The sequence below is a fragment of the Pristiophorus japonicus genome, chromosome 7 (genome assembly GCF_044704955.1).
Source record: "Pristiophorus japonicus isolate sPriJap1 chromosome 7, sPriJap1.hap1, whole genome shotgun sequence".
Taxonomy (NCBI): domain Eukaryota; kingdom Metazoa; phylum Chordata; class Chondrichthyes; family Pristiophoridae; genus Pristiophorus; species Pristiophorus japonicus.
In genome coordinates, this window is record NC_091983.1 from 211,731,867 (window position 1) to 211,752,246 (window position 20,380).

The following is a 20,380-nucleotide window of genomic DNA, read 5'->3' on the forward strand; positions in this document are numbered from 1 at the left end:
CAGGCTAATGGGACTCAAGGTAGACAAGTCCCCTGGTCCTGATGAAATGCATCCCAGGGTATTAAAAGAGATGGCGGAAGTTATAGCAGATGCATTCGTTATAATCTACCAAAATTCTCTGGACTCTGGGGAGGTATCAGCGGATTGGAAAGCAGCTAATGTAACGCCTCTGTTTAAAAAAGGGGGCAGACAAAAGGCAGGTAACTATAGGCCGGTTAGTTTAACATCTGTAGTGGGGAAAATGCTTGAAACTATCATTAAGGAAGAAATAGTGGGACATCTAGATAGGAATAGTGCAATCAAGCAGACGCAACATGGATTCATGAAGGGGAAATCACGTTTTACTCATTTACTGGAATTCTTTGAGGATATAATGAGCATGATGGATAGAGGTGTACCGATGGATGTGGTGTATTTAAATTTAGAAAAGGCATTCGATAAGGTGCCATACAAAAGGTACTGCAGAAGATAAAGGTACGCGGAGTCAGTGGAAATGTATTAGCATGGATAGAGAATTGGCTGGCTAACAGAAAGCAGAGTCGGGATAAATGGGCCCTTTTTGGGTTGGAAATCAGTGGTTAGTGGTGTGCCACAGGGATCGGTGCTGGGACCACAACTGTTTACAATATACATAGATGACCTGGAAGAGGGGACAGCGTGTAGTGTAACAAAATTTGCAGATGACACAAAGATTAGTGGGAAAGCGGGTTGTGTAGAGGACACAGAGAGGCTGCAAAGAAATTTAGATAGGTTAAACGAATGGGCTAAGGTTTGGCAGATGGAATACAATGTTGGAAAATATGAGGTCATCCACCTTGGGGAAAAAAAAACAGTAAAAGGAAATATTATTTGAATGGGGAGAAATTACAACATGCTGCGGTGCAGAGGGACCTGGGGGTCCTTGTTCATGAAACTCTTTTGAGTGAAACTCTTTTGAGGTCCTTGTTCATGAATCCCAAAAAGTTAATTTGCAGGTGCAACAGGTAATCAGGAAGGCGAATGGAATGTTGGCCTTCATTGCGAGAGAGATGGAGTTCAAAAGCAGGGAAGTCCTGCTGCAACTGTACAGGGTATTGGTGAGGCCGCACCTGGAGTACTGCGTGCAGTTTTTGTCACCTTACTTAAGGAAGGATATACTAGCCTTGGTGCGTGTACAGAGACGATTCACTAGGCTGATTCCGGAGATGAGAGGGTTACCTTTTGATGATAGATTGAGTAGACTGGGTCTTTACTCGTTGGAGTTCAGAAGGATGAGGGGTGATCTTATAGAAACATTTAAAATAATGAAAGGGATAGACAAGATAGAGGCAGAGAGATTGTTTCCACTGGTCGGGGAGATTAGAACTAGGGGGCACAGCCTCAAAATACGGGAGAGCCAATTTAAAACCGAGTTGAGAAGGAATTTCTTCTCCCAGAAGGTTGTGAATCTGTGGAATTCTCTGCCCAAGGAAGCAGTTGAGGCTAGCTCATTGAATGTATTCAAATCACAGATAGATAGATTTTTAACCAATAAGGGAATTAAGGGTTATGGGGAGCGGGCGGGTAAGTGGAGCTGAGTCCACGGCCAGATCAGCCATGATCTTGTTGAATGGCGGAACAGGCTCGAGGGGCTAGATGGCCTACTCCTGCTCCTAATTCTTATGTTCTTATGTTCTATCCATGGTCATCTTGGCTTCCATTAGATTATTGGTTAAAGTGATTACTTCATGGCTGAGATTCTTCTTTTCCTCTTCATGTAGTTGTGCCTATATGCACATAATGTAAAGGAGGAAAGATGGGGGAGACATTTAGGTAGGGAATTCCAGAGCTTTGGGCCGAGACAGCTGAAAACACGGCAACCAGTGGTGGGCAAAGGGAGCCAGGATACGTTGGAGGAACAAGTAATTCTCGCACATTTGTAAGAGTGGAGCAGGTTATGGGGGTAGAATGAGCCCACGAGGGATATGAACACGATGTTGAAAATTTTAAATTGGAGGCATTGCTGGACCAGTAGCCAAGGTAGGTCAGCAAGCACAGGGGTGATGGGTGAACAGGACTTGGTCCGAGATTGGATGCAGGCGGAAGAGTTTTGGATAAGCTCAGTAATGGAGAGTGAAGGATGGGAGGCCAGCCAGAAGAGCATTGTAATAGTTGTGGATTAGTGAAGACTAATGTAGGTCCATTGCAGTCAGAATCAGGTGAATTCATAATGGGGGAACAAGGAAATGGCAGACCAATTGAACAAATACTTTGGTTCTGTCTTCACTAAGGAAGACACGAATAACCTCCTGAGAATACTAGGGGACCGAGGGTCTAGCAAGAAGGGGGAACTGAGGGAAATCCTTATTAGTCAGGAAATGGTGTTAGGGAAATTGAAGGGACTGAAAGCTGATAAATCCCCAGGATCTGATAGTCTGCATCTCAGAGTACTTAAGGAAGTGGCCCTAGAAATAGTAGATGCATTGGTGGTCATTTTCCAACAGTCTATCGACTCTGGATTAGTTCCTAAGGACTGGAGAGCAGTTAATGTAACACCACTTTTTAAAAAAAGGAGGGAGAGACAAAACACGGAATTTATAGACCAGTTAGCCTGACATCGGTGGTGGGGAAAATGCTGGAATCAATTATTAAAGATATAATAGCAGCGCATTTGAAAAGCAGTGACAGGATCGGTCCAAGTCAGCATAGATTTATGAAAGGGAAATCATGCTTGACAAATCTTCTTGAATTTTTTGAGGATGTAACGAGTAGAGTGGACAAGGGAGAACCAGTGGATGTGGTGTATTTGGACTTTCAAAAGGCTTTTGACAAGGCCCCACACAAGAGATTGGTGTGCAAAATTAGGGCACATGGGATTGGGGGTAATGTATTGACGTGGATAGAGAACTGGTTGGCAGACAGGAAGCAAAGAGTGGGAATAACGGGTCCTTTTCAAAATGGCAGGCAGTGACTAGTGGGGTGCCGCAGGGTTCAGTGTTGGGACCCCAGCTATTTACAATATACATTAATGATTTAGACGAAGGAATTGAATGTAATATCTCCAAGTTTGCAGATGACACTAAGCTGGATGGCAGTGCGAGGAGGATGCTAGGAGGCTGCAGGGTGACTTGGACAGGTTAGGTGAATGGGCAAATGCATGGCAGATGCAGCATAATGTGGATAAGTGTGAGGTTATCCACTTTGGTGGCAAAAACAGGAAGGCAGATTATTATCTGAATGGTGATAGATTAGTAAAAGGGGAGGTGCAACGAGACTGGGTGTCATGGTACATCAGTCATTGAAGGTAGGCATGCAAGTACAGACAGCAGGCAGTAAAGAAAGCAAATGACATGCTGGAATTCATTGCGCGGGGATTTGAGTACAGGGGTAGGGAGGTCTTACTGCAGTTGTACAGGGCCTTGGTGAGACCACACCTTGAGTATTGTGCGCAGTTTTGGTCTCCTAATCTGAGGAAGGACATTCTTGGTATTGAGGGAGTGCAGCGAAGGTTCACCAGACAAATTCCCGGGATGGCAGGACTGAGATATGAAGAAAGACTCGATCGACTGGGCTTATATTCACTGGAATTTAGAAGAATGAAAAGGGATCTCATAGAAACATATAAAATTCTGACGGGATTGGACAGGTTAGAAGCAGGAAGAATGTTCCCCATGTTGGGGAAGTCCAGAACCAGGGGTCACAGTCTAAGGATAAGGGGTAAACCATTTAGGACCGAGATGAGGAGAAACTTCTTCACTCAGAGAATTGTGAACCTGTGGAATTCTCTACCACAGAAAGTTGTTGAGGCCAGTTTGTTCGATATATTCAAAAGGGAGTTAGATGTGGCCCTTACAGCTAAAGGGATCAATGGGTATGAAGAGAAAGCAGGAATGGGGTACTGAAGCTGCATGATCAGCTATGATCATATTGAATGGTGGTGCAGGCTCGAAGGGCCGAATGGCCTACTCCTGCACCTATTTTCTATGTTACTGTGACTGTTTCAGCAGCAGATGGACTGAAGCAGGGGTGGAGGCAATGATTGGATTGGGCTTTTTATAAAAATGAAAGCTGCAGCAACCTTGCAGCTTGTCATATGAACACCCACACTACTTTGGTAAAACAGATCTGGTGCCAGTTGATTGCTCAACCCTACCACATATGATTATAATAATTTTAATCACTACACACACCTAATCAGCCAAGTCTTCTTTGGCTTACAAGAAAGGGGCGAGTGCAGGGATTAGAACTGGGCCAGCCCTGAAAGGTTGCCTCAAGAGATTGATTGAAGTAAATAAATTAAATAATTTTGATCTAAAGGTCAAATTCAGAATTATAGTCTTAAGTCACATTTGCCTCATGGCTTTAGTTTGCTCAGCTCAGCTATATGGAGTATGCATATGTGAAAATAAACTGAGTTCAATTGCAAATCGCTCTTCATTTGATGTAAAACACAATAGTGAAGGTAAGTGAGATTTGATCAGTTAGAATTTGCAATCAAAATGTTCAGATTAATTCTAGTTGAGTGTTTACAATCAAAGTCTATGACTCCTGCAAATATGATTGTAAATGTGAGGAGCTGGATTCCCACACCGTTGCCATGTAATCATGGTTCTGCAGCTCCTACAGGTCAATTGGTGTTAGCGCTGAAAATCCAACGATTAAAGAAGTGGTATAATTTTTTAAACATCGCTATAACGTGTATGCCTCGCCCCTCAGAAGCGAGCGGCTGGCCCTCTTCCAGCAGCACCCACTGCTGCTGGCGACGTCCAGGCCGGTCATTCTGGGCGGTGACTTCAACTGCATCATCGATGCGGCTGGACGATCCAGCAGAGCCGACAGCAAGCTGGACGCCACGTCCAGACTCCTGATGGACGCGGTAAAAGATGCCAAGCTGTGCAACGTCTTCAGCAACCCTGCAGACGGAGCACCGCGCAGATACACCTGGTCGAGACCAGACGGGTCCGTCCGTTCCAGAATAGACTTCCTGTTTGTGTCCCACACGCTCAAGGTCAGATCCACCGACGTCACGCCGGTGTTCTTCTCTGACCACTGCCTCCTACTGGCCGACTGTCGCCCATAGGAAAACCAGAAAGTTGGCAGAGGGATATGGAAGCTGAACGTGAAACTGTTGACTCCGGAAAACGTGGAGGAACTCGAGGGATTACAAAGGTTGGAGAACCGTAAAACCTCTTTGCGATTCCCCGATGCACTGGTGAGAAACAATCAAGACAAATATCAAGAGGTTCTTCATCCTCAAAGGTGTTCAGGAGGCGAGAGGGAGACAGAGGGAATTGTCCCAACTCCAGACAAATATGCAAAACCTGCTCCTGTTGCAGTCGATGGGGGTCGATGTCGCGGAGGAACTCGAAGAGGTGAAGGGCCAGCAAGCCTCGCTCTTTGCCTCAGAGTCCTCCAAAATCATTTTCCACTCCAGAGTCCGCTCCGTCGAGTAGGATGAGACGTGTTCGCGCTTCTTCCAAAAGGTACACGGGGTGCTCTGTGATCACCAACCTAAAGGAAGAAGACACTTCTGTGACGTTTTCGCAGCCTGACATGCTGGGCTGTACGACGTCAAGCCCACAGACCGCGCGGCCTCCCAGTCGTTCCTGTCGTCTATCACGGAGGTCCTAGACGACAGCGAGCAGGAGAGTCTGGACCACCCGCTAACTCTGGACGAGCTGACAAAGGCCGTCCGGTCCTTCGAGACGAATCAAACTCCCGGAAGCGATGGCTTACCGGTCGAGTTGTATTGGGCTCTGTGGGACTGGATGGGCCCAGACCTGCTGGAAGTGTATGGGGGTATGCTTCTGGCTGGCAGTATGTCAGAATCAATGAGGAAAGGCATCATCACCCTCATCTACAAGCAGAAGGGGGAGAGGGAAGAAATCAAAAACTGCCGGCCCTTTTCGCTGCTCAATGTGGACTACAAGACCTTTCAAAGGTCATCGTCAACAGGGTCAAGTCTGCTCTTGAGCTGGTGATTCACCCGGACCAGACCTGCGCTGTTCCCGGCAGGAAGATCTCTGATAGCCTGGCGCTACTCAGGGGTACGATCGCCTATGTGCGGGATTACAAGGCTACATTTCAAGCTCTGCACTCTCTGCCCTCCGGAGCCTGACTCTAAATTTAAAAGTGGCAGATGATTTGTATCTTCCTTTTGAGAAGGTCCCAAATGTGTTATAGCTTACCTGCGAATGCACAGTGCTCGCACTGATTACCAAAACAGAGATAGTCTTTCTTTTAACCCAACACTGATGTCAATCACCCTAATATGCTTTTTAAAGTAATGATTTACTATAGGTATTATTAAAATGGCTTTGTACTTAATCAGTGTAGTAGGTCATGATTCGGCTATATTCCTCTCCAGAGTTCTGTTGTGTAGTATTTAAATATACTCTTTCTTTATTTAAATGTTTTTATTTCTGTAACTGAGGGTAAGGATATTTTCTTTTGCTGTTTTATAAAGCACTGTAAATGTTAAAAATATTCTTTGCCATTACTGATACCTGTTTGTTTTCCATTTATCAGAGTGCTTGGTCTGAAAAGGAAATAACTTTAACGCGGTCCGTGAAGGTAATGTTGGCTTTTTAGGTGTATGTTCTAAAACAGTCTGGTTTGCCTGTAAATTAACAGTAACGTGAAATAATGTTAATTTAGAAAGAAAGACCCTGCCTATAATAGATTTGATTCCTCCATTCTGAAAGGTTTCCAATTTCTGCTGCACTGCTATGAAAAAGTATCAAACAGGCCAGGCTGTTTTTTGTTGAGGTGGAAGGGGGAGTCACTATCAACAACAACAGCATCTTTAATGTAGTAAAACGTTCCAAGGCGCTTCACAGCAGCATTATCAAACAACATTTATCAGATGGGGTTCATTAAACAGCTCCTCTTACTGGTTGTTCAAAAACAACATTGGCAACCTACAGGAGGGATGTAGCTGGAAGGACTGCTATGATGAGAATAAATAGAAAAAAATAGAACTTAAAAAAAAAAGTAAGCTATTTTATAACTATCTGGCTCCTAGCTCTAAAAGAGCATACTTTGGAAAGCACACAGTCTTCTTTCTCTAACCTTTTTTTTAGGTCTGCTTGTCCTACATACAATTCTCTGGCTAGGAAATCAAGTAGATAAGCTGTTCCCATACCTGTCTCAGCCACATTCAGTAGTCTGCTGCTAGGAATGAGGAATGTAAACTTAAATGTTGTTACTTTAAATGTTTCCATTCCCGATCTGTGTGGATGCGCCTAGGGTTCCATTTTGATAAAATCTAGCATGTGGTAAAGAATATAACAAAGGAAAGGCAGTTGAAGTCCAAATGGAGATGCTGGAGGATGGGGAAATTGGTGTACAGAAAATGGCCCACTCTCTGCGATCGTTAGAAATCCTGCTCATGGACTTGGCCAGATCTATGTTTAGAACAAAGGACACAGAATTTGGAGAACACACAGCCTTCAGTCTCATGAACCACAGTGTGAAAATGCTAAAATTCATCACATTAATGAGAATAACAAGGAAGGTGGATTGGGAATTAAGAGAGGAAGAGTTGTGCTTCAGCTGTGAGGAGTTGGAATATTTGGTGGAGAATAATTGAATCTATACTTTGTACATTACAAGAACATGTTTGAGGCTGAAATTGGCCCCCTCTTTAAGGTCCATTTCCGCCGTGCCCTGTGTTCCCGCCCCGTCTGGCACGTCCCGACCGCCGCAGGAGCGGAGCCGCCTCCGTTCGGTGCCCCCGACAGCTTTTCCCGGCGGGATCATTTTAGCTACTCTCTTCCTTTTTATATATCTGTAGAAGCTCTTACTACCTGTTTTTATATTTCTTGCTAGTTTACTCTCATAATCTACCTTCCCTCTCTTTATTATTTTATTAGTCATCCTTTGCTGGTTTTTAAAAATTTCCCAATCCTCTGTCCTCCCACTAATCTTGGCCACTTTGTATCCCGTTGTTTTGAGTTTGATACCATCCTTTACTTCTTTAGTTAGCCATGGATGGTATTCCCTTCTCTTAAAGTCTTTCCTTCTCAACGGAATATATTTTTGTTGAAAGTTATGAAATATCTCCTTAAATGTCTGCCACAGCTTATCAACCATCTTATACTTTAATCTATTTTCCCAGTCCACTTTAGCCAACTCTGCCTTCATACCTTTGTAATCGCCTTTATTTAAGATCAGGACACTGGTTTGAGATTCAACTATCTCACCTTCCAATTGAATTTGACCTTCAACCATGCTATGATTACTCTTTCCTAGAGGATCCTTTACTATGAGATCATTTATTAATCTTGTCTCATTACACAGTACCAGATCCAGGATAGCCTGCTCCCTGGTTCTGCAACGTACTGTTCAACAAAACTATCCCGGATACACTCTATGAACTTTTCCTCAAGGCTACCTTGGCCAATTTGATTTGTCCAATTAATATGAAAATTAAAATCACTCATGATTATTGCCATGCCTTTCTTACAAGCCTCCATTATCTCTTGATTTGTACTCTGTCCAACAGTGTAGCTACTATTAGGGGGCCTATAGACGACTCCCACCAGCGACTTTTTCTCCTTATTATTTCTGATCTCCACCCACATTGATCTTCTGAGCCAATATCATTTCTCACTACTACACTGATCTCATCCTTTATTAACAGAGCTACCCCAACTCCTTTTCCCTTCTGTCTATCCTACCGAATTGTCAAATACCACTGAATATTCAGTTCCCAGCCTTGGTCATCTTGCAACCACGTCTCTGTAATGGCTATCAAATCATACCCATTTATATCTATTTGTGCCGTCAACTCATCTGTCTTGTTACGAATGTTGCATGCATTCAGATAAAGAGCTTTTAATTTTGAGTTTTTACCATTTTTCCCTAATTTGACCCCACTTTCTGATACCTTCTCATTTTTATACATTCTGTCCCTTCCTGTCACACTCTGGTTATCATCATCATCTTCATCATCCATCATAGGCAGAAATCGAGGAAGACTTGCTTCCACTCCAAAAATGAGTTCTCAGGTGACTGTACAGTCCAATACGGGAATTACAGTCTCTTGTCATAGGTGGGACCAACAGTGGTTGAAGGAAAGGGTGGGTGGGGAGTCTGGTTTGCTGCACGCTCCTTCCGCTGTCTGCGCTTGTTTTCTGCATGCTCTCGGCGACGAGACTCGAGTTGCTCAGCGCCCTCCCGGATGCTCTTCCTTCACTTAGGGCGATCTTGGGCCAGGGATGCCCAGGTGCCGGTGGGGATATTGCACTTTATCAAGAAGGCTTTGAGGGTGTCCTTGAAACATTTCCTCTGTCCACCTGGAGCTTGCCTGCCATGTAGGAGTTCCGAGTAAAGCGCTTGCTTTGAGAGTCTCGTGTCCAGCATACAGACGATGTGGCCCGCCTAACGGAGCTGGTCGAGTGTGGTCACTGCTTCGATGCTGGAGATTATCATTTCCCCCATCGCTGCCTTGCTCTAGTGCCTTCTCCTTTCTCTTTGACCTTTTAGATTTTCGCTCACCTGAACCCTACCGCCCCCCCCCCCATTATTTAGTTTAAAACCCTTTCTACGGCCCTAGTTATTCGATTCGCCAAGACTCTCGTCCCAACATGGTTTAAGTGGAGCCCGTCCCAATGGAACAGCTCCCTCTTACCCCAGTACTGGTGCCAGTGTCCCAGGAATAGAAATCCATTGCTCCCACACCAGTCTTTGAGCCACGTGTTCATTTCTCAGATCTTATTTACCCTGTGCAAATTTGCTCGTGGCTCAGATAGTAATCCAGAGATTATTACCTTACTGGTTCTGCGTTTTAATTTAGCCCCTAACTGGTCATACTCCCTCAGCAGAACCTCTTTCTTTGTTCTATCTATGTCATTGATACCTACGTGGACCATGACAACTGGATCTTCTCCCTCCCACTCCAAGTTCCTCTCCAGCCAAGAGGAGATGTCCTTAATCCGGGCAGACAACACAGCCTTCGGGACTCACGCTGTCTGCTGCAGAGAACAGTATCTATCCTCCTTATGATACTGTCCCCTACAACTACAACATTTATTTTTACTCCCCCCACTTGAATGGCCCCCTGTACCATAAGAACATAAGAATTAGGAACAGGAGTAGGCCATCTAGCCCCTCGAGCCTGCTCTGCCATTCAACAAGATCATGGCTGATCTGGCCGTGGACTCAGCTCCACTTACCCGCCCGCTCCCCGTAACCCTTAATTCCCTTATTGGTTAAAAATCTATCTATCTGTGACTTGAATACATTCAATGAGCTAGCCTCAACTGCTTCCTTGTGCAGAGAATTCCACAGATTCACAACCCTCTGGGAGAAGAAATTCCTTCTCAACTCGGTTTTAAATTGGCTCCCCCATATTTTGAGGTTGTGCCCCCTAGTTCTAGTCTCCCCGACCAGTGGAAACAATCTCTCTGCCTCTATCTTGTCTATCCTTTTCATGATTTTAAATGTTTCTATAAGATCACCCCTCATCCTTCTGAACTCCGAGTAAAGACCCAGTCTACTCAATCTATCATCATAAAGTAACCCCCTCATCTCCGGAATCAGCCTCGTGAATCGTCTCTGTACCCCCTCCAAGGCTAGTATATCCTTCCTTAAGTAAGGTGACCAAAACTGCACGCAGTACTCCAGGTGCGGCCTCACCAATACCCTATACAGTTGCAGAAGGACCCCCCTGCTTTTGTACTCCATCCCTCTCGCAATGAAGGCAACATTCCATTTGCCTTCCTGATTACCTGCTGCACCTGCAAACTAACTTTTTGGGATTCATGCACAAGGACCCCCAGGTCCCTCTGCACTGCAGCATGTTGTAATTTCTCCCCATTCAAATAATATTCCCTTTTACTTTTTTTTTTCCCCAAGGTGGATTACCTCACACTTTCCGACATTGTATTCCATCTGCCAAACCTTAGCCCATTCGCTTAACCTATCTAAATCTCTTTGCAGCCTTTCTGTGTCCTCTACACAACTCGCTTTCCCACTAATCTTGGTGTCATCTGCAAATTTTGTTACACTACACTCTGTCCCCTCTTCCAGGTCATCTATGTATATTGTAAATAGTTGTGGTCCCAGCACCGATCCCTGTGGCACACCACTAACCACCGATTTCCAACCCGAAAAGGACCCATTTATCCCGACTCTCTGCTTTCTGTTCGCCAGCCAATTCTCTATCCGTGCTAATACATTTCCTCTGACTCCGCGTACCTTTATCTTCTGCAGTAACCTTTTGTGTGGCACCTTATCGAATGCCTTTTGAAAATCTAAATACACCACATCTATCGGTACACCTCTATCCACCATGCTCATTATATCCTCAAAGAATTCCAGTAAATGAGTTAAACATGATTTCCCCTTCATGAATCCATGCTGCGTCTGCTTGATTGCACTATTTCTATCTAGATGTTCCGCTATTTCTTCCTTAATGATAGTTTCAAGCATTTTCCCCACTACAGATGTTAAACTAACCGGCCTATAGTTACCTGCCTTTTGTCTGCCCCCTTTTTTAAACAGAGGCATTACATTAGCTGCTTTCCAATCCGCTGGTACCTCCCCAGAGTCCAGAGACTTTTGGTAGATTATAACGAATGCATCTGCTATAACTTCCGCCATCTCTTTTGATACCCTGGGATGCATTTCATCAGGACCAGGGGACTTGTCTACCTTGAGTCCCATTAGCCTGTCCAGCACTACCCCCCTAGTGATAGTGATAGTGATTGTCTCAAGGTCCTCCCTTCCCACATTCCTGTGACCAGCAATTTTTGGCATGGTTTTTGTGTGTTCCACTGTGAAGACCGAAGCAAAATAATTGTTTCAGGTCTCAGCCATTTCCACATTTCCCATTATTAAATCCCCCTTCTCATCTTCTAAGGGACCAACATTTACTTTACAGTGCTGTGGTCAGTTTGCTCAGCCTCCCTGCAGTCCCTGCTCTTGTCCACACAGGGAGTAAGAACTTTGTACCTGTTGGACAAGAGCAAGTGCTGAGGCTCCTCCATCACTACCTCCTGGATTCACATACCTGCCTCGCTTGTAGTCACACCCTCCTGTCCCTGACCACGGACCAAATTTGAATTATTTAACCTAAGGGGTGTGACTGCCTCCTGGAACACCGCGTCCAGGTAACTCTCCCCCTCCCAGATGTGTCACAGTGTTTGAAGCTCGGACTCCAGCTCATCAACACGGAGCTGAAGTTCCTCGAGCTGCAGACACTTGCTGCAGATGTGGTCGCCATGGACCTCAATGGGGTCACCCAGCTCCCACATGCAGCAGCAGTAATACATCGCCTCCCCTGCCATCTCTAATGTGTTTAATTAATTAGCTTTTGAAGTTTTCAACATTTAGTTTTTAATCCCAGCTCTTAATTTAAACCAATGCCCAAGAGAAGAGAGAAAAACTAACCAATCAATCACTCCCCTGCTTTCCTGTGACGTCACACGTTGATTCTTTTAACTTCTTATCTTTGCAGATCAGTTGATGCTGGTTGGGCCTCGCTGCTCAGCTCTCTCACGTCCTTTGTAGGGTTGCTGCTGCTCCTGCTCTTGCGTCCTCTGTAGGGTTGCTGGTCCTCCCGCTCTCACGCCATCTCCGAACTCCCACTGCTCGGCTCTCTTGATCCCTTTGTAGGGTTGCTGGTCCTCCCGCTCTCACGCCATCTCCGAACTCCCGCTGCTCGGCTCTCTCAATACCTTTGTAGGGTTGCTGGTCCTCACGCTCTCTCCGAACTCCCGCTGCTCGGCTCTCTCAATACCTTTGTAGGGTTGCTGGTCCTCACGCTCTCTCCGAACTCCCGCTGCTCGGCTCTCTCGATACCTTTGTAGGGTTGCTGGTCCTCACGCTCTCTCCGAACTCCCGCTGCTCGGCTCTCTCGATACCTTTGTAGGGTTGCTGGTCCTCACGCTCTCTCCGAACTCCCGCTGCTCGGCTCTCTCGATACCTTTGTAGGGTTGCTGCTCCTCCCGCCATTGTACCCTTTCCGAAATTTGCAACATCTCACAGTCGCCATTCACGGTTGCATAAGGGAGGTCACTGAGGCTCTGTATGCAAAGACAGACACTCTCTTGCCAGAGAAAAGTAGGCAGAGCGAGCATGAGACTTCACCAGGATAGCAGGCTTTCCCATGGTCCAGGGTGCCATTGACTGCACACATGTCGTTTGTGGGCGCCGCATGTGAACTCAGAGATGTACTGCAACCGGAAGGGATTCCACTCCCTCAATATCCAGCTAGTGTGCGACCATACTCAGCGCATCATGCAAGTTAATGCTTGGTATCCTGGCAACAGCCATGATGCCTTCATTCTGCGGCTGTCTGCTGTACGATCCGCATTTCAGCCATTACGACAAACCAGAAGATAGCTATTGGACGACAAGTGCGAACCGTTGACCACTTGTCTCATGACTCCAGTGCCCAACCCAACCACACATGGGCAACCTGCCTATAATGAAAGCCGCACGGAATCAAGCAGACCATTGGGGTTTCCACTGCCTTACTGCTCTGGAGGATCCCTGCAGTACTTGCCAGAGCTCAGCTCAAGAATCGTCGTGGTCTGCTGCAAGTTGCACAACCTTGTCATCATGAGGGCACAGCCGTTGCCACCAGGGATACGGCAAAGAGCTGAACAGGAGGAGGAAGAGGAGCGGGAACTGGAGGAGGACGAGGAAGGTAGGAGGCAGCCAACACAGCCCTTTTGTGGCCAGGCTGCCTGTGATCAACTGATCCGACTGTGGTACCAGTGAATGCAACCTGAATTCCCCTTTCACCCACAGTCCTGCACCTTACCTTCCCTCTGTTACGGACCATCACAGTGTCCTCTTGGCCACAATGCTAAAATAAAAGCCACCACAAAAACACATTCAAAACCAACTTTGTACATCAATACATCCATATTCCGTAACAAAGTCAACTAAACACCCTTGCTGATTCCCCGTGTGCCTTTCTTCTTTGTGCCTTTGCCTGCCCTGGTGCTCCAAGCAGTGCTACCCCAGTGGCTGCAGCATGGCTGGTGGAAAGCTGCTGACTTTCCCTGGTGAAGATTGCAGATGGCCTTGGAGGTTGACCACTAGCAGTTCTGGCCCGAGAAGGTAATAAAAACAGAAAATACTGGAAATCTCAGCGGGTAAGGCAGCATCTGTGGAGAGGAAAACAGAGTTAACGTTTCAGTTCGATGACCCTTGACGTTGCACTCGGGCTTTCCGGCAGGCCTGCCAATGCACCAAGCATTTAATTGTGTATACCCATCGGCTTTCTTCTGTAGGCCGCCCCATCGAAGTCCTCATCTGGGTCCTGTGCAGCAAAAGCCGTGTGCGACTTTGCCCTCCGGGAAGCTGGCACCTAGGCTACCTTCTCCCCCTCCCTCGTGCCCTGTGTCTCACCATGTGCAAATCCCACGTCTAGCCTATCCTCTAAAGTCAGGATTATCAGTATCTGATCTGGTGGCTCCAAGTGTGAAATCGTGTTATGGTTCGCCTTCTGCATCACTTCCTTCTCTTGCACTTCCTGCTGCTCCACCACTGCCTGGCCAGTTTGCAGTTTTGGGTATCTGAAAGGAGAAAGGCACAAGGGTAGGGTTATGGTGTGGTGAGGGGTGGGGTGGGAGTGGGGAGAGGTGAATGCTTACACCATCTGCAGCTTTTAAGTCACATGAGATTGTGGGATGAGTGGGATGTGGGAAGGAGGATTAAGTATGAGCATGTTGTCATCTTGGATTGTTTCAGTCCTGCCAATAATCTCCAGCACTGACTTCCCCCACGGGGCTTAGCTCATACAGGCGCGCCTGTCCCCACCAATTAGGTCCTGCTGCCTCCCATTATGAGCCACCTTGTCCTTCAAGAGAAAGGGAAGTGTGTCAGTGAGTGTGGTGCAATGTGTTTGGTTGATGCCTGTCATAGTTGAATAGCTGACAGTGTGTGCAAGCTGTGAGATGTGGGTGTAAGTGGTAGGTGTGAGAGGGTGAGGTGAAGCTATGAATGTGAGGCATGATTCATGTTTGGTAGAGATTGTTGGTAGGTGAGTGGGTATGGTGCATTGAGCAGTGCTTGAGGCTAGTGGTGCAGATTGTGGGATATGGCATTTGAAGATGAATTCACTGTCCTTGACCACTCATGTCATTAAACTTCTTCCTGCACTGCATCCAGGTCTTCGGGGCTACACTGCATTGACAGCAACAGCTATCTGCTCCCATTCCCTTCTCAGCGTCTGACTGGAGGGCCTCCTGGCCCCCTATGAACAGAGGACACCTCTCTGCCTGGCCACTTCCTGCAGCAGGGCCTCGAGCGCTGCCTCAGTAAATTTGGGAGCCATCTCTCTGCTATATTGCGCCATCGTCACCTTTTCTGAAGTTCACACACTCCTCTACAACAACTTCCAGTACCTGATGCAGCCAGAATGCACCTCCCTTTTAAGAAGTGCAGGCTAACTTTAATTGGTGCTAGCCTTGCACGAACTTGGGCCCCCTGCTGAGGCGCGCAGCCACTCAACAGCACGTTTGCATGCTGCCCGCATTGGAAGGAATGGGCACATCATGATCTCCACGCCCGTTTTCAGGCTTTATCCAATTGCTATGCCTTAAAGTATAACTATAAATTGAAATTGATCATCAATCTGACTTCAGAATTGTACTGCCACTTTTGTATTGCTGTAAAATTGAAAATGATGCCAAAGTGGCAAATCTCAGCTTGTTTTTATATATAAAGTTGCCCAATCCTGCCAATACCTGGCACTTGATTCTAATCAGTAGTTGTTTATTTTACATTAGTGCGTTTAATTTGATATTTGCAAGATTCAACAAGTTAAGGTGTTTTTTTTAGATCAGGATCCTGTCCTACAGGATACTATTAACTCAAGATTTGATTTGATTTTTTATTTTGTTTTTAATTGTTTACATCTTTTGACAACTAAATCGTAACAAAAGCATTTTGTTATTGTGTTTAAATTAATATATTAAAGATCCTTATTATTGAAATAGTTTACAATTTATTTCTGTTCTTTACAGAGAGATCAAGAGTTTATGAAGCATTCATTTGTCCAAGTGTACCATGACAGTGTATATCCTCTTCTTCGTTCCATTACTCTACCAGCAAACAAATGGGCTGATGAAGAAGTTGAAATTAGCCGCTGGAAGAATATTGCTAACTTTTTACAGCAAAGCCAAGAGAGAAATGGCTCCCTTTACGGTCTGCTTTCTCCAGAACATGCTTATCATGCGTTTGATATTTCAGAGATAAGCTACGATTTCCTGGGAATGACCAGAAAGACTGTTGCTGTCGACTGACGCATGAATCCTTCATTAAAAGGAAATATTCTCATGAAAAAATGTTCATCAAAACGCTTTGTATTTGTTTGGGAGGGAAGAGAGCCAAACGTAACCTTGTCAGTTTTACCCTCAGAAGTGGTATGTGGTGGTATTTTAGCCTGGTTTATGTTATCATAGACTCAAGAGACATCACAGCACAGATAGAGCCTATATGGCCCCTCGCATCTCTGCTGATGCTAGCTTTTCAATCCTTTTGTATTCTTCCTTTTCAAATACTTATTCAATTCATTTAAATGATGTTGTTTCTGCTGCAGTTGCTGCTTTTAGTAAAGCATTCCATGTTTCAATAACCCTATGTATGAAAAACATTTATTTTATCTTATCCTATGATAATGTGAGTTTATGCTCACTTGTTACCAATTCCCCAACCAATGAAAACAATCTTTCACTATGTAACTCCTCAAAACCTTTCATTATCTCAGAAACCTCTTTTAGATTCCCCTTGGAACCAGTCCTGTTCCGATGAAAAAAACTCCAATTTTAGCTGCTCTTCATAATTATATCTTGTACAATTTCAATTAAACCTTCACTGTACCGTTTCCACATTCTAATATCCTTCCTATAATAGGATGCCCAGAATAAAATAAACACACATTGACGTGGATGGCATGGGCAAAGCCACATTTATTTCACAATATTCCATGGTGGGATTTGAACTCATGACCTCCAAGGTTGCTAGTCTGATATAGCCAGTAAACTAATGTACATGTGCACTAATTTGTACCTGCACATAGTTATCCAACTGTGGCCAATCAGTGTGTTGTACAAATCAAACATAACACTCCTTAATTTTGTTTACAGTGGCCCTATGTACTGAACCAAGTTGATATGCTTGTAAAGAAAAACATTTAAAAAGCTGCATTGAGTGCATCTTGTGTTGACCTGGGCCATTGGCTTGCAGTGTTTGAATAAGTCAAATTCTATTTTTATTGCATGGGAATCCAGGATTTTCATTGGGACTTCAGTGATCTTATTCAGCGTTTGTCCATTTTTCATAAATTTGGGCTCTTGACGGTGACCCTTTGAAATGTATCTTGCAGTCAAATTAATATTAACTATTCATCATAGGCAGTCCCTCGAAATCGAGAAAAACTTATATCCACTCCAAAAATGAATTCTTAATCCATAAAGGTCTTGACATTCCAGGTCCCGAACTTCACATTGAAGGGTGGAAGATGCCTGTGCATGAGTTCTTTTAACGTGGGGTGGCCATTGCACACTGGCTACCACACGGGCTTAGCTGAGCAAGGTCTTGGTCCAGTGGCAAGGGAGTCCAAGATGACTGGCGACCTAGCTGTATGAGCCTAGTTGCCATTATAGCATTAACTATTATAACATATTGAACACTGTTACAATCTTACTGTGATTGTTTTTGTGGGTACTGGTAATTTTTATTAAATTTAGTACAGTGAAAAGGAGATTATTTGTACAGATATTTGGGGGCCGAAATTGAAAGTGGCGGCCATTCCGGGTCGGTGCGGAATGGCCGCCAAGTCTCCGCAGAGGGGCTGCCATTTAAAAAATTGCCCTTCCTCCGTTTTAGAGCGGTGTAAGGGACCGCTCCACCCGTTTTCCCGTTGAGGCGTGCACATGCTGACCACTTACCGACCGGCGTTCATCCCTTCCTGAAATTGCCCCTCGGGAAATTGCCTATTTCCCGGAATTGCCCCTCGGGAAATTGTCCCTTTCCCGGAATTGCCCCGTGGGAGTGGTGCCGCCGACAGTCGGTGCCCCCAACAGCTTTTGTAGTCAGTACCCTCTCTGTGGCTTGGCAGCACGGCCGCCCTTAAAGGGGAAGTGGCACTGCCGGCGACGCCATGATATTTTTTTTTGTCGGCTGACTGCCAAGTCGGGCCGACAATTATGTCCGCGGGTTCAGCTGGGCCGCCAGCAGGCAGCCTGGCACCCCCTCTTGGGTGCCAGGCCACTGGCCTGGCCGAAACCATCCCTGGTGGCCCAATGTTTGCCACTAAAGTGGCTGCAGAGTTCAAAGCGGGCCTCCCCTTTAACTGAAGGGGGTGGAACGTTGTGACGCGGCAAGTCCGCGTCGCGCTAACGTCCTCAGTGCGGCGCTGATAACTGGTCGGGCGGCGGACCCGCTGCAAGGGCAAGGGCAGCCGCCACAACTTCCGCTCCGAGCCAAAAAAATTTCAAAATGGGGTGGAGAAAAACTTTCAAAAACAGTAGTTGCGCCCCGTTTGGAGCGGGGCTCAATTTCGGTCCCGAGATTTTTTGCATGCCCGTGAATTTTATGACGTCGCTAACATCATGTGGCTGGTTAATTATTTCCATTCTCTTTATATAGACCAATAAAAAGAACTTTCCCTCTAAAAATGATTAATTTCTTTTACTTAAATGGAATTAATGCAGATCACTAAGACTTGGAGGCAGATATTTATCCATGTTCATAACCTCGATTAGCAGCAAATTCAAACTGGGAAAAATTTCAGGTTCAGATTTTCTTAAAAAATCTTACGTTTGATACAGTAACGTGCAACTGGTTGCCAGAAAGCGTGGTTCTCGATCAATGGATAGCTTTAAAAAGGAATTGAATCAATACCTGTAAGGAAATGGGGTGAAGTATACAAATCTCTTTGATTCCCATGGAGGTTAGGGTGAGGGGGAACGGTACAGGATTGAGGTGCATAGACTGGTGTGGAAGTTGTGGATTTAATGGACCAAATTACTGTTCCTTGTTCCAAGCTTTTTTTCTTATCTTAAGGTGCGATATTTGTACATTTGCTGATTCATAATTTTTTGCCATGCATATAAAGCACTGTTTTGTGCACTCATCAATGACAGTTGGTCTGAAAAATGAGAGATTGTTTTAAAATAAAAAACAACTTAAAATCTGCTCTTCTAAACTTTTGGGGAAGTGAAAATTTGTTTTATTTCCCTGGAAACAAAGAAACTGTGCAAAGGTAGAGGTGCATTTAAAGAAGAAAATAGTAGTACACAGCTAGAATTAACATTTTTTAGCTTCGCTACCCCTGAGTTGTCATCTGGGCTGGTGTCAAGTACTTGCTCTGTGGAGATGCCCCGAGATGAATCTGTGACTTAAGTCATCAGTGCATCTAACTTAACTCTTAGCCTATCATCCCAATCTATCTCAAATAACCAATCCAATCTGACATCCAATACTTTTATCACTTAAAAAAAAATTAAGTTATATCCCCTTCAAAGCATCATTTCTCTGCTGGAGCTGGAGCGCCGGGCCCTGGAACATCGTAGGCGAAGGTGCAGCCAATGAGGGTACGGGGCCCAGAAGCAGCATGGGCCAGCCCATACTGCGATATGTGTGCGCACTAGGTCCGTGCAGCAGAGCAGGTCTCCAGTCGTCCTGGTTCAATCCTTGCCACTGGATAAAGGCCTAAATCCACGTACAGGCATCTTCCAACCCTTCAACTGGAGTTCAGGACTGGAACATCGGGTCCTTCATTGAAACATCTGTGCACTCTTGTAGAAGCAAGTCATCCTCGTTCAAGGGACCGCCGATGAGAGATCTCTAATAGTAGATAGTCCTAATTTTTAGGCCCATCCTTCTAACTAAGAGGTTGGATATAATTCTGGTAGTTCTTTCCTGCAATTTATCCACAGCTGTGATTTATTTCTTGAGGTGAGAGAGGAGACCATAGTAAAGAAGTAGAAATAGAACAAGTTAGGCCATTTTCTCTATACAAATTCAGAGTCTGATAGAATGGTCCGATCTCCGATCCCCCCGATCTCCATCCTCCCTTCCCCGCCGCCCCCCCCCCGCCCCTCCCCACCCTTCCAACAATCCCTGGCCCCCAAGTCCCTCCCATGATCTTTGGCATCCGATCACCTCCAATGATGCCAGCCTTCCTCCTCTCTACTCCACCAGCCTCTCAATCTGACTGACTGTAGGCAGGAAACAGTTAAAAAAAATTAAATCTAAGGGAAACCTGTTTTTCTGTGTTGCCCATCCACATTCCAGCCTCCCCTGCTCCCTACCAGTCTCCAAGTTAAAACTCCGGCTAATGATTGAGATTAACTATCTCCCAGTGAAACTCCCTCTCATAGTATTTCTTCACATAACACTATCTGGAGTTGCTTTTTTTGGTGCTTGTTTAGTTCATAGAAGAGTTCCTTGTGCA

The 20,380-nt window shown here is 45.4% G+C and overlaps 1 protein-coding gene across 3 annotated transcripts in view; it reads left to right on the forward strand.

The window, feature by feature from the left end:
* The window catches only part of nphp1 (nephronophthisis 1), a 155,886-nt gene extending 139,331 nt beyond the window's left edge, over positions 1 to 16,555 (forward strand). For all 3 annotated transcript variants that reach the window (XM_070885764.1, XM_070885763.1, XM_070885761.1), the window contains 2 exons: positions 6,487 to 6,531; positions 15,945 to 16,555. In XM_070885764.1, the coding sequence (XP_070741865.1) occupies positions 6,487 to 6,531; positions 15,945 to 16,223 (324 nt within the window). In that variant the 3' untranslated portion in view covers positions 16,224 to 16,555. The remainder of the gene's footprint in view (positions 1 to 6,486; positions 6,532 to 15,944) is intronic.
* The last annotated feature ends 3,825 nt before the right edge of the window (positions 16,556 to 20,380 follow it).